General features: G+C 52.7%; 2 protein-coding genes across 6 annotated transcripts; both read left to right on the plus strand.

Moving 5' to 3' along the window:
• The first annotated feature begins 1,138 nt into the window (after positions 1 to 1,138).
• LOC125699112 (uncharacterized) lies at positions 1,139 to 5,507 on the plus strand. Of its 5 annotated transcripts, none has more exons than XM_048958295.1 (8): positions 1,139 to 1,553; positions 1,843 to 2,881; positions 3,333 to 3,635; positions 3,818 to 4,039; positions 4,112 to 4,159; positions 4,251 to 4,364; positions 4,507 to 4,553; positions 4,762 to 5,507. In XM_048958295.1, the coding sequence occupies exons 2-8, from the start codon at positions 2,821 to 2,823 to the stop codon at positions 4,882 to 4,884; spliced, it is 918 nt and encodes a 305-aa protein (XP_048814252.1). In that variant the 5' UTR covers positions 1,139 to 1,553; positions 1,843 to 2,820; the 3' UTR covers positions 4,885 to 5,507. The 5 variants fall into 5 exon arrangements, with proteins under 5 accessions (XP_048814252.1, XP_048814253.1, XP_048814254.1 ...); XM_048958296.1 differs by having other exon boundaries at positions 2,529 to 2,881; XM_048958297.1 differs by having other exon boundaries at positions 2,598 to 2,881.
• A 1,285-nt stretch (positions 5,508 to 6,792) lies between these two features.
• Positions 6,793 to 12,256, plus strand: GFOD2 (glucose-fructose oxidoreductase domain containing 2). Its single transcript, XM_048958282.1, has 3 exons — positions 6,793 to 6,916; positions 7,120 to 7,457; positions 10,111 to 12,256. The coding sequence occupies exons 2-3, from the start codon at positions 7,202 to 7,204 to the stop codon at positions 11,007 to 11,009; spliced, it is 1,155 nt and encodes a 384-aa protein (XP_048814239.1). The 5' UTR covers positions 6,793 to 6,916; positions 7,120 to 7,201; the 3' UTR covers positions 11,010 to 12,256.
• Positions 12,257 to 13,195: the final 939 nt, after the last annotated feature.

A 13,195-nucleotide genomic window follows, 5' to 3' on the forward strand; every position in this document is an offset into this window, starting at 1 on the left:
AATCTCTTCAGACAGCATTGCTTGTCTTTGCTGTCTGAGAGGCCCTCAAATGGGGACAGACTTTGGCAGTGGATATCTGCTGGGTGGGACTACACTGCCATCAAGCTGGTTCTGAGGAGTATTTATCCCTTTAGTCCCCTTCCCTTGAAAACCTGAAGGTTTTTGAGAAGAAGGTGGATGCTGCACTGAGGGCTGTGGGCAGTGGGCATGGTGGGGATGGCCCTTGGTGCCTGGATGGTCCTTGGTGCTTGGATGATCTCAGTGGTTTCTTTCCAGCCTTGATTCTATGATTCTGTGCAGGTGGGTGGGATGCTTTGCCCACAGATTAAAAACCCCATCGATCTGATGGACAGCTGCCAAGCTGTACGAAGTGAGACCTGGGAATTCACTGCCTGTCTTCAATCATTCCAGATATGGACATGGAGCTGCAGCAAGCATATGGATCTACAGGGAGAGGCCCTGGTGTGGGTACATGGATGCCTCTCTTCTGCCTGGCTTGCTGTTGCTGCGTGGTTTTCAGTCTCCTCAGCCACGCCTGAGGATTTTTGCTGGCTTCTCTGCTCTGCTGCCTCCCTCCAGTGGCTGTGCTCTGGCTCTCCTGCTCCAGGTCCTGGTGCACAGCAAAGCCCAGCACTGTCAGCTGCTCCTGCCAGCATCACTAGGGCTGTTGGTGGGCACTGCTGTCCTGGGGACGTGGAAATGGCTTTGCTGTAGCTGCCCTTTGTGCAGAACCTGAGGGCATCTGAGCGTTCTGTGCCCCATTTCCAGGGCATTGGGTGCATGGGTTCTTAAGAAATGCTTCCTTCACAGAGTGCAGTCAGGCATTGGAACGTGCTGCTCGTGGCAGCGGTGAAGTTCCACTGGAGGTGTTTAAGGTACAGGTTGACAATGCACTGAGGGATGTGGTGCAGTGCTGGGACTCAGTGAGTCAGGCTGATGGCTGGAGTCATCGATCCTGAAAGTCTTTTCCAGTCCAACTGAGTTTGATTCTATGAATCAATGGCTTCCTTGGCCGGAGCCATTTTCCTCCCCCAGCCTCTTCCTCTTCTGACCCTTTTACTGCCTCCTCTTATCATTTCACCACTCTGCTTCCCTCCATCTTTCTCTTTCTGTTCTTCTTCCCCAAATTCTCTTCTGTTTTCTCTTTGCATACCAACCACACATACCTCAGGAGCATTCCTCCTGCTTTTTGTTTTGCTTTGCTTTTCATTTTTTCCCCTTGCTCTGGCTGGATTTCCCTCCTGTGATCCATTCCCTGCTCCACTCCATATGCGTTCCCATTGCCATTCCCACTCTTAGCCATGGAGAGGTGCCTTTCTCAGCATGCAGGGAGCAGGGCATTGTGTTTATTATCACTCCACGTTCGTTTAGGCACTCATGCATGTGATGTATCCTGTGCGATGGCATCTTTCTGAGAGCTGTAATTCTGAGGCTTGGTTCCGGATTTTAAAATACTCAATCTGCAAAGGCAGTTCCCCGTGTTTCCTGCTTGCTTTTGCCAAAGCCCTTGAGATTTCAAGAGGTCATCTCAGCCAGTTCCTCACATTCTCATGGTAAGTAACTCCATGTCTTGCATGCTTCTTTATTGGGGTCTTCCTTGGCTCTGGCTTGCTCCTGTGTGCCCCTTCTCTGTTGGACCCCTCCAAGCTCAGGTGTGAGATGGAGGCAGCGTTCTGAATGCTTCCACTTCCTCCAGGTCACGTCTTTGTGGTTCTTCCTCCTGGTTAAGCAAGAGGCTAAGCCTTCTCTTTGCCTTCCTCTTGTTTTTGATGCAGTTACACAAGCAGAGAACCTTTTGCAGTCTTCCTCAGTTTTAACTCATTTTGTGCCTTTACAACTTAGCATCCTGGTCACTTTTTAAGTACCACCTCCTGAGAGCACAGGAACAGGAGGTCAAGAAGGTGAGCAGAAGGCCAGCATTCACCCCAGGGTACTAAGATGTCACTGCAGGACCTCTCTGAGTTATTTTGCAATGAGAAGGGTAAGCTGATGGGTCAGATCCGAAGGGTTATCGCACATGGGGTTCCGTCAGGCTGGTGGCCAGTCACTGGTGGGGTTCCTCAGGGCTCCATTTTAGGGTCAGCTCACTAAGGCAACCTGCTGGCAATGCTCGTAAGGCAGGGTTCTTGGTAGTCGGAGCTCACTGCTCGCCCATGGCTAAACCTCAGTGCCCATCAGGACAGTTTGTTGTTCACATCAGCTCGATGGACACGGTGTCGGGACAATATTTAGAGACTTACAGAAGAAAGATGAGAAGGGACAGGTCGTTCTGGCAAGACTACCTGATGTAAGATGCTGATGTGAAACTAAACGGGAGAAAATGGCACTTGGGAGGAGGGTAGGAGGGAGCACAGCGAGCGCTGCTCTCCCAGGGCCACGTCTGCTGGCCAAAAGTTAACACAGCCCATGGTCAGCTGGAGAATCGCTTCCTCTGCTGGATCTGTCCCCTGCTCGGAAAGGGCTCCGGGGTGAGGGGAATGGGGAAGTCCTTCCTCCTGTGCCCATGGGGTGTGCATTTCACCCATCAGTGCCGGAGACTGGGAGCAGTGGGGTGGAACCAGCAGCACACGTGGCAGGCTGTGGTGTGTCTGTGTCAGAGCCCAGGGCACGTGTCTGAGACAAGACCATAGATGGAATCAAGCAGCAGAGCGAGGGGATAAAGCTGGGCTGAAGCTCACTTTGGGAACCCTAGCTGAGAGTGAGCCTCGGTGTGAAAAAGGAACTGCCTGCGCTGGTGCTGGGAGGATGCAGCCTCCACCTCTTCACCGCACGTGATTTGGATGCTGGAGGTCTTCTGGAGCAGTGGCCAAAGAAGGAGCCATGAGCATCCTGGTGGTGAAGGGCATCCTGCCCCTGCTGCTCCTTGCCTGGCCGCCCGCTGGTGAGTGCAGGTGCTGTGCCCTCATCCTGCCTGGGAGGGGGGAAGTGGAGCACTGCTGCTGCCGGGGGGGCCTGTGGGCAGGCAGCTGGGTGCATCTGTTCTCAGCTCTGTTGGGAGTGTGAGAGGATCTCAGGGCTGCAGCACCTGCCCCTCCAAGACTGCCTGCGAGGAAGTCGCTGTGGCTTTGAGCTTTTCTATCTGTGCAGCAATGATGCACCTGCAGGAGATTTGGGACAGAGCTGCTTTTCTGCCCACCCTGTGCTCCTCCAGAAGCTTTTAACTCCCCTTAGGCACCAGTGCCTTCACCACATCCTGTGCCCAGCCACAGGAACACCAGATGGTTGGGGCAGAAGTAAGCCTGCTGCCTGGGGCTGGCATCCTCAGGGCCTCACAAGAAGGATGTGGGTATTTCACAGCACGAACCCAACCTCCCTGCTTCTTTTTTCTGCAGGACTGGCTGACCAGTGCTCACAAACAACTTCCGTATCCTTAGGGTCAGATCTCACCTTTCACTGTCTGCCAAACAGCCTTGACAGGGAAGTGGTGTGGTGTGACACCTTAAGCAAGAAGAAGAAGGCAGAGAAAGACACAGGGTCTGCTCTACACAAGGAAAATGTTTCTTCCAACTTCACCTTTACAAGCGTGAATGAAAAGCATGCTGGAAATTACACGTGCAAGATGAAGACCTGCCCCATTGCTGAAAACAAGAACCGCCCATGCAAGAACCACAAGGCCAAAGATACTTGTGGCAAGAGTGAGCCAGGGATGGGGAGCGGGCTGTGTGCGGTGGGTTGGGATGTGACTGCAGCTCAGAGGCTCGGGAGCAGCAGCTGCTGGAGGAAGGCACAGTTATTACATGCATGTTTTGCAAGCAGCACGTGCTGGTGGGATGTATCTGCTGCAAGGTACAGCCACTCACTGTTTTATTTCTTGCAGGGAACCCGCTGTGCTGGTTCATGCTCTGGACAGAGAATAAGACCATGCATGTGAAGTGGTGGACATGCCCAGAGCCTCCTGATAACTGCCTGGAGCACAGCAAGGCACATCACAGTGACAGCCATGGCAGCATGGATGCAGCCAGCGCAGAGCCCATGGTGTGCACCGTATCCAGCAGAAGCTTCACAGGCACTGAAAATGCCACCCAAGGGATGGCTCCCAGTAAGTGACACTGCTTCCCCCAGTGGGTGCCACTGACTCTGCCTGGGTGCTCACACGTGTCCCTGCTTCCAGGCTCTGACCCCAAGACTTCTCCGACCCGTGAGCCTCAGATTCAGGAAGGTGAGCAACCACGGCTCCAGCACGGAGCTGCAGTCCAAATCTGGAGCCTGCTGTGGGGACAGCAGCTCACACACGTTCCTGTGCTCCTCAGGTCTCATAGCAATCATCTACCTGTACGCCATCCCCGGGTTAGTGGTTGTGACTCTTTTCCTCCTGCTTTGTATTTTGGTGTGCCTGTGCAGAAGAAAGCAAAAGGATGCCAAAGGTAAGGCTGAGCCTGGGCTGTGCTGCTGTGGGAGCTGGGGAGCATCTTCTGCATGGGCTCCTTGGGTAAAAGAAGCTGTGGGAAACCCCGACTATGCAGGTGCATTAAAAATAACAGCACTCAATGTTGGGGTGTTTCTTAGGAACTCCTGAAAGCAAGCATGCAGCAGAGATGAATCAGCTCAGCACGGTAAGGCAGTAAAAGCTTTTCGTGTGCCATGTCCTCCCCTCCAACAAAAAGCACTGGCAAGTGAATGCCAACTGAAAGGGCTTCGGGGCTTCAGAAACCTCTGTGACAAGCCAGGCTCTCCTGGACAGTGGGAAATAACTTATGCCAGTCCCTGGGCACTGCAGAATAGAGAGCCAAAGGCTCTGCTCACTGCTGTCTTCCTCTACAGCCTCCCCCAGCGCCTCAGACTGAGGACCTGACGTATGCAAAGCTGATCTTTGAAAGGACGGGGGCAATACCTGCAGCCTCAGAAGTGGTGTACACAGAAATAAAACCCCTGCAAAAGAAGTAGAGAGCTGAGGATGGCCACACTGCTCTGCAAAGGGAAGGTCTGTCAGCAGGAAGAGTGAGAAAGGAGAGACAAGCAGCTGCTGATATGGCTGCCATAGCTTGAAAACCTGGCATTAGCTCTTATCAGGTGCACTGGGTGATGGATATGCTGGTAGAGCCCTGGAGCAGTGTTCTTCATTTCCTCACTGTGTCCACATCCAGCATCCTCTGCGATGGATTTGGCTCTGCTCTGATTCACACACCTGAAAAATGACAAGCAAAGATACAAAGGCATCATTTGCTGTGGAGAGATCCAGGATGGATACAGCCAAAGCCCACCAGTGACCGGCCGCCAGCCTGATGGAACCCCATTCACTCTCTGAGCCTGGCAAGTCAGCCAGTTGCTCACCTATAATGTTATATTTCTTGCTAGCTCTATGCTGGATGTTTTGTCTGGAAGGAAGCAGTGTCAAAAGCTTTACTGAAACCCAAAAAGTGAACGTTGACTGGCTTCACTTGGTCAACCAGATAGGTGGCCTTGTTGTATAAGGAAATGAAGTTAATCCAACAGGACCTATGTAATATATATACATATATGTCTCTCTCTCTCTCTCTAAAATATCTTTTCTCTCTTTCTTTTTTCATATAAACAGTTTGTATCTTAATTCACAATCTCTACTTTGTTTGCTGTGTTTTTTTTCACCCCTGGGTGCTGGATGAAGGTTGTCACTATGCTGTGCTGTGTGGCCTTGGCTTACAACACGATGAAATTGCTGGCTGGGATAGCAATCAGGTGTTTGTGCTCTGCACTGCAGCCATCCTTGTGCTTTGGGAGCCATATTGTGGAGTAAGCAAATGCTTTGTTTATCTCCTTGGGAGGCAATGGGAGATGCTTTCTGTTGTTTCCTCGGCCTCTCTTTCACTTTTCCTCCTTCTCTAAACCAGTTACAATAGCTCTCGGGAATGTTGATTATCCTTGGAAGATCTGCTATGTTACCCAGGGCAGGAGACCACCACAGAGAAAGGTATCCAGCACTGAGGGAATTGGTGCTGGAGGTGGTGTTATCCCAAATCCAGGTGGGGTGAGGTTCCTTGTGAGCTGTGTGACTGAGAGCCGCACAGGCTGCATCAGCATTGGTGGTGGTGGCTGGCAATTGGTGCTGGTGTGTGTCTGCCCCGGCAGCAGGGCTAGGAGGAGGCTCCTTCTGAGCACTGGGAAATGCTTCCCAGTTGTGTGAGGGAAGGGCAGCAGATCTGCCTCCTTGGACAAGTGCTACAGCTTGTGTTGGAGTGACACAAAGGGGAGCGTATAAACAGGAGGGGGCTGTTTAGGAGGGTGGATGGTGACAGGACAAGGGGGAATGGTTTTAAAGTGAGACAGGGCAGGTTTAGGTTGGATGTTAGGAGGAAGTTTTTCACACAGAGGGCGGTGAGGCACTGGCACAGGTTGCCCAAGGAGGCTGTGGATGCCCCATCCCTGCAGGCATTCAAGGCCAGGCTGGATGTGGCTCTGGGCAGCCTGGGCTGCTGGTTGGTGACCTGCACACAGCAGGGGGTTGAACCAGATGATCGCTGTGGTCCTTTTCAACCCAGGCCGTTCTATGATTCTATGAAAATGGGGCAAGGAGGGAAAAAGGAAGCGCCGACGTGGTCCCCTCCAGGCCACCACGGAGAGCAGAGCTGGCAGCCACACGTGGCCCTTAAGAACAACAGGCGCTGCCCTCACTTACAGCTGCTCCTCTGCCCTCCAATTGGCTGCCGGCGCCGCCCGTCTGCACAAGGCCCGCCTCTCTTCCTTGATGCGCCTCGTGATTGGCCACACTTCCCCCAGATTCGGAAGCCGCCTAGGGCGCCGCCATTTTCTGTGGCCGCCCCTCGCCCCTTGGGCGGCCTCGGGCACGCGCGGTCCATACAGCGGCGCGGCTTTCTGCATCCGCGCCTGCGCGGGCCCGACCGCACCGGGAGCGAGCGGCCGCCGCCGCGGGAGCGCGCCCGGCCCGGAGATGCGCGGGGCGGAGGCGGAGCGGGCGGGGTCCTCCGCGCCCCCGCGGCGGGTAAGGGCAGCTGTGGGGGGGGGGGGGGGGGGGGGGGGGGGTCGGCGGGGCGCTGTCGTTGCTGGCGGCGCGGTGCCTCCGAAGGTCCTTTCGGTGGGCGCCGAGGAGAAAGGCGTCAATAGAAACCAGCGAGCGCCGCGCGGAACGAACGCGTCTCGGTGCGAGCTGTCGCGGCTCTGACCGCCTCGCTTTGCGTCCCGTAGGGGCCGAGGATGAAGCGGAACGCGGAGCAGCGCGGCGTTCCCTCGCAGGCCCGCGCGGAGCCCCGTCCCTGAGCCCCGCAGGATGAAGCTGCCCGGCGTGGGTGTGTTCGGGGCCGGCAGCACCGCCCGCCTCCTCGTCCCCCTGCTGCGAGCCGAAGGCTTCTCCGTCGAGGCTGTGTGGGGAACGACGGAAGAAGAAGCCAGGCAGCTGGCGCAGGAAATGAGCGTCTCCTTCTACACCAGCCGCACCGACGACGTCCTGCTGCACCAGGACGTGGACCTGGTTTGCATCAGCATCCCCCCGCCGCTCACCCGGCAGATTGCTGTCAAGGCTTTAGGTACCTTTTCGCCTTTAGGCTTGGACCAAAAAATCTGTTGGTTTTATTTTTTGTAGTTAAGGTAATTTTACGTTGGGTGATTTCTCGAAGCCTGCAGTGTGCAGAGAGGCATTAAGTTTGAGGGTTTTGATGCTGTTGGATTTGCTTCTTTTCAGAGCTGCTCTTTGAGTCAGACCATAGAGTGTCACACCACAGAACGGCCTGGGTTGCAAAGCACCACAATGCTCATCTGGTTCCAACCCCCTGCTGTGTGCAGGTCACCAACCAGCAGCCCAGGCTGCCCAGAGCCACATCCAGCCTGGCCTTGAATGCCTCCAGGGATGGGGCATCCACAGCCTCCTTGGGCAACCTGTTCCAGTGCCTCACCGCCCTCTGGATGAAAAACTTCCTCCTAACATCCAACCTAAACCTGCCCTGTCTCACTTTAAAACCATTCCCCCTTCTCCTCTCACTACCCACCCAATCTGTGGATGAAGTAGGAAAGGGTGATTTGCTCTTCACTTTGCACATCTTGAGCCAGTCTTGTTTAGCTTGCTGTGATTCAGTGCACTGGGGGAACACAGAATGAGGATGGGCAGATGGCAAGTGTGTTTTCTCTGAGTGTTCAGATCAACACAGTGATGTTTGTCATCGGGAAAGTCTTGGCTGTGAATGATTGATGATAATAGGTTGGTGTTTTAGTGGCTTCCAGGCTGTGCTGTTTGCTTAAGTTAATTACTGACAGACATTTGTACACAAGCCTGGGTACAGCCCTGGCGTGGTAGGGGTAAAGGAGTAAGCCTGAACTGAGTTGGTGAACCAGATCAAAGCCCAGAACGTAATTCAAATGAAGATGAGTGTAATCTTATGGTTTATCTCCATAACAGGCAAAGCAAGAAGCTCTTCTAAAATGTGTGCTTCTTTTGATCTCAGAGGAACTAAAATGCCAGCTTTGTGGTGGATGGCCCCCAGCTGAAATGCACGCACCTCAGTGTGAGGTGAGCCTGGGGCCGAGTTCAGGCTGAGGGGACGTGGTGTGTGATGTGTGCTGCAAGGCTTAGCAGGCAGAGCATCAGAAGCCATCTCTCCAGGGTGGGTAATGCTTCACATAGGGAGCCCAATCTGCAGCCCAGCCTCGTGGTGCCTCCTGGATTGGCTGCAGAGGAACTTTCCACTGATCTCTCTTGATTTACATTGCTTACTTTCCAGAGGAGATTATTTGGCTCTCTGGTTGCGTGGAGTCCCTGCAGATTATAGCATGGATATGTTAATTGTGGAGGAAGGAGTCAGAAAGGGCTCTTATCATTGCTCTGTCCTGGGACAAACACACGTTTCCTGTTCTTGAAACAGGGTAAACAAGCGTGCTGTGCTCTTTGCATGTTGTGCTTCCCATCTCTGTGATCGGTAGCACAGAAGCCTTTCCAAACCACATGCAAACAAGACGTGACACGAAGGAATGCGTTTTGGAACGAGCTTCCATTTGTTGAGAGGCTGCTAACCAACAGCTGCTTGTTTGTGAAGGCTCCTTGGATGCTCCCAGTGTCGTACAGTGGACGCAGCAATGCTCTGCTGCTTCAGCAGTGGTTTAGTTGGGCATTGGGTGCAGCCTTGGGTGCATTACTAAGGGGAATCAAGAGCTGGGGCTTCCATCCCATGGCATGGATGTATTTACAGAAGGTAGATGGCTTTAGTGGTTGGAGTCAGTGTTACAACTTGTGCTAAGAGAGACAAAGCTGAGGAGTGGGTTTCATTAGACCAAGCTGACTCTGGATAAGGACAAACATAAGAAAGGTCTTGGGGAGTAAGACTGACTCTCTGGTGTCCTAGGAGGGTTTCTATGGTCTGCACTGAGAAGTTTGCTCTGAGCTGTGTGTGGAGAAGATGCTGAGGGCTGCGGTAGGATGGCTGCCATGACGGCTGCATGGGGCACCTTGTGTGTGCCTCCGTCTCCCCACCCCTTCCCAATGTGCCTGTTGGATGATACCAAGTGTTCTTCTTCTCCTAAAACCAAAGCACAGCATCATACCAGACACTTTAAGGAAAAATCACAGCATGGCTTAGGCTGGAGGGGACTGTAAAGGCCAGCCAGTCTGTGGCAGAGTTGCCAGCCACCAGCTCAGGCTGCCCCAGGCCTACCTGGCCTTGAATGTCTCCAGGGACGGGATCCCACAGCTCACTGGGCAGCCTGTTCCAGTGCCTCACCACCTCCTGAGTTAAAACTTCTTTCCTGACATCTAACCTTAAACTCCCTTCTGTTACAGTTTTGTATTCTGTGCACAGGCCACCAAGTACCTTCAATTTCTATCAATCTGTGAATAAATTCATAGCGATGGTAAAATACAAAATGAAGCCTCCGCTCGTTTCGAGTGCATTTATCTCTGTGATGATATTTTTTTTTCCTCTTGCTGCACAGCCATTCCAATGGTTTTATAGCTGCAGCACTTCAGTGGCATAAAGACCTGTCGGAGTTCATCTGCCGTGATGTAAAACTCCTCTCTTTATTTGGAGCTCTGTGGGTGTTTGTCAGCTCTGAGCATTTTGGAAGCGCTTGGAGTCTTGCGTGCCTATTTTAGTTCCCAGATCTTTGCTTCTGAAAGCCTAAAAACTGCAGCTTCCTGGCAACCTTGGGGGCTCGTCAGCATTTCTTGCCGTTTTTTTGGTGTTTGTGTTGCAGGAATAGGGAAGAACGTGATCTGTGAGAAAGCTGCTACCTCTGTGGACGCCTTCAGGATGGTCACAGCCGCCAGGTATTACCCCAAGCTGATGAGCATCGTCGGCAACGTCCTCCGTTTCTTGCCTGCCTTTGTGAAGATGAAGCAGCTGATAGAAGAGCGCTACGTGGGCAACGTGCTGATCTGCGACGTGCGGGTTTACGGGGGCAGCCTGCTCAGCCACAAGTACAGCTGGATCTGCGACGAGCTGATGGGGGGGGGCGGCCTGCACACCATGGGCACGTACATCATCGACCTGCTGAGCCACCTCGTCGGCAGGAGGGCGCAGAAGGTCCACGGCCTGCTCAAGACTTTTGTGAAGCAGAACACGGCCATCAGCGGGATCCGCCACGTCACCGGCGATGACTTCTGCTTCTTCCAGATGCTGATGAGCGAGGGCGTCTGTTGCACTGTGACTCTCAACTTCAACATGCCCGGATCGTTCGTTCACGAGGTGATGGTGGTGGGGTCCAGCGGGCGCCTCGTAGCGCGCGGCACGGACTTGTATGGGCAGAAGAACACAGCGCTGCAAGAAGAACTGCTGTTCACTGACTCTCTGACTGTCAACAAAGGCCTTTTGGACAAGGGCTTGAAAGACATCCCGCTGCTCTACCTGAAGGGAACGGTGTACATGGTGCAAGCGCTGCGGCAGTCTTTCCAAGAGCAGGAAGATCGCCGGACGTGGGATCACCAGCCCGTCTCTATGGCAGCATCTTTTGAAGATGGCTTGTACATGCAGAGCGTGGTGGAGGCCATTAAGAAATCCAGCAGGTCGGGGGAGTGGGAGGCTGTGGAGGTCATGACGGAGGAACCAGACGCCAACCAGAACCTGTGTGAGGCGCTGCAAAGGAACAACGTGTGAGCGTTGCTGCTTTGGGAAGATAGGACGGTGAATGCTTCCAGCTGCAGCTGTACAAATCCTCTCTGGTTTTTAAGATTTCTATTTAATAATTTGAGTTTCTTGTTGTTTTTTTAAGCGTGTAAAATAACGTCCTGTTCTGATGGAAACAGTTCTGGTTTAAGACGTTCCGTTATCGCAAGTGTTTAATTCTTGTCTTGGAGACTTGGGAAAACTTGAATTGCCCTTTGCACTCGCAGCAGTGAAGTGAAGCGTGGGATCTGTGCCACTGCATGGCTGGAGAGGGGACACGGCCCCTCTTGTTTTGTCAGTCCTAAAGTGAGGGTGAGAAGAGCAGGGTCTGGGAGCATCTGTTGCTCAGACGCCTTCGCTTTCTCTCCTGCAATCAGATTTAGTTTTACTCCTCAGTAACACTTTATTAAAGAGTTTAGGGATGTAACACATCTCTGAACTGCCATAGGACAAAGACCAGAAGGAACACAGTAAAGTTTGTAGATTAAGAATTGGCCGTTGGCTTTCTGCAGACCGCAAATGTCTTTCAAATTAATTGAAACCAGAGTGTTGTTTAAAGGATGCTGTGAGATCCCAGCCGATGGTGCTGGGGAAGGCAGTGATGCTTTGTGCTTTCCTCCCATATCTGCAGACATTATTCCTTCGACTCGTGACACCGACTGCATCCAGCAGCCTTTCTGCATGAGCTCCACGTCCACCGGTTGTGTTTACAGCCTGGCAGCAGCAGAGCTGTGACTGCAGGGCCACCTCCTCACTTCTGTGGCTTCCTGAACTCCTCCCAGGCTCGCAGATGAGGCTCAGGATGTCGTTGCCAATGAAGCTGTAAAACCTTAACCTTCCACGTATCTGATGGTGGAGGTCAGGAGGTCTTGCCTACCTCTTGCAGCTCTCCTATGTGCTGGCTGGGAAGCTGTCACACTACACATGCTGATAGCTGAGGAGTCTGCCCTGAACCTCAGACGCTGGATATCAGCCCTCTGGTGCTGCCTGCCCTCCTGCAGCTCGTGGCTGTTGGCAGCTGGTGGGTGGCAGTGTGTTCATTTGGAGAAGAGCTTCTCTCTGAGGCAGGTATGTGATAGGGACAGTACAATTGTACGACATGTACTTTGTGTACTTGAAAGCTTTTTTTAATGTATTTCCCACTCAGATGGTAACCCTGTGTATTTATGTATGTTAACACGCAAACCACTGTTTCATAAGCTGGTCCTTCCTGACAAGTGTCTGACTTGTTTTCTACAGAAATAAACGAAAAAATAGATTGTTTGTTCAGGGTGTTCTTCATGTAGCTGGGTGCTTGCGTGTGATTTGGCTGAGCTGAAGCCTCCATGACAGAGCTTCCAGCTGGGGCTGATCACTTGGTGTGACAAAGTAGGAGATGGATCTTCTGACAGGACTCGCTTTCCCCATTGGTGAGAAAAGGATGGCAGCTCCCTTTGCTTGGACAGCACGGAGCTGTGCCCACCTCTTTGCTTTTTCTCTCATTCTAAAGCTGTTCTGGAGTCACTGGCTCTAGAGACACCCTGTCTATCGTGGGCCTCCCACACTGACTGTTGTGATGAATGAGATCTTTTTCTGCCTGTCTGGTTGTAGAAATTGCTGGAAGGTGCAAGCTGAGGAGCAAAATCATCATGGGTTTGCTGGGTTCTTTGCTCAGTTTCTAAATGAGGCATTTACCTTCAGGTATTTATTTCCTTTCAAAATAGTTTCAAACTGACAGAAAGAAGTGTACTGACGTGCTTTTCTAAAGGGTAGGAACTCAGCTGGTCCTTGGCTCTGAGCACTCATCAGCTGTGGGCTGAAGGAAGAAAGCAGAAGGGTGTAAATTACACACTGTTCCCAGCAGGTGCACCAGTGGAAGTTCTGCATCTTCCTGCAATGCTTTCCAGGTAGAGGATTGCTGTTCCTGCTCTAGCTCTGAGCATCTCCTGTCTGTTTTGTCTATGTGCTATGTAAAGCAGGTGAGAAAATGTCTCCTGAGCTCACCTGGAAGAGTCCCTGCCTTCATTCAATCTGACTCAATCTGACTTCGTTCCTGCCTGGTTCTGGATGTTTTGAAGCTGTTCACCCTGAACTGGGAAACCTCCTTTGTGCCACCATCACAGACCTGCAGTGGGCAGGCTGGGCCTCTGGGAAAACCCAGAGTGACAGAAGCAAGGGCAAAGCAAAGCCTCCATCTC

This window comes from Lagopus muta, chromosome 12 (assembly GCF_023343835.1).
Source record: "Lagopus muta isolate bLagMut1 chromosome 12, bLagMut1 primary, whole genome shotgun sequence".
Lineage (NCBI taxonomy): Eukaryota > Metazoa > Chordata > Aves > Galliformes > Phasianidae > Lagopus > Lagopus muta.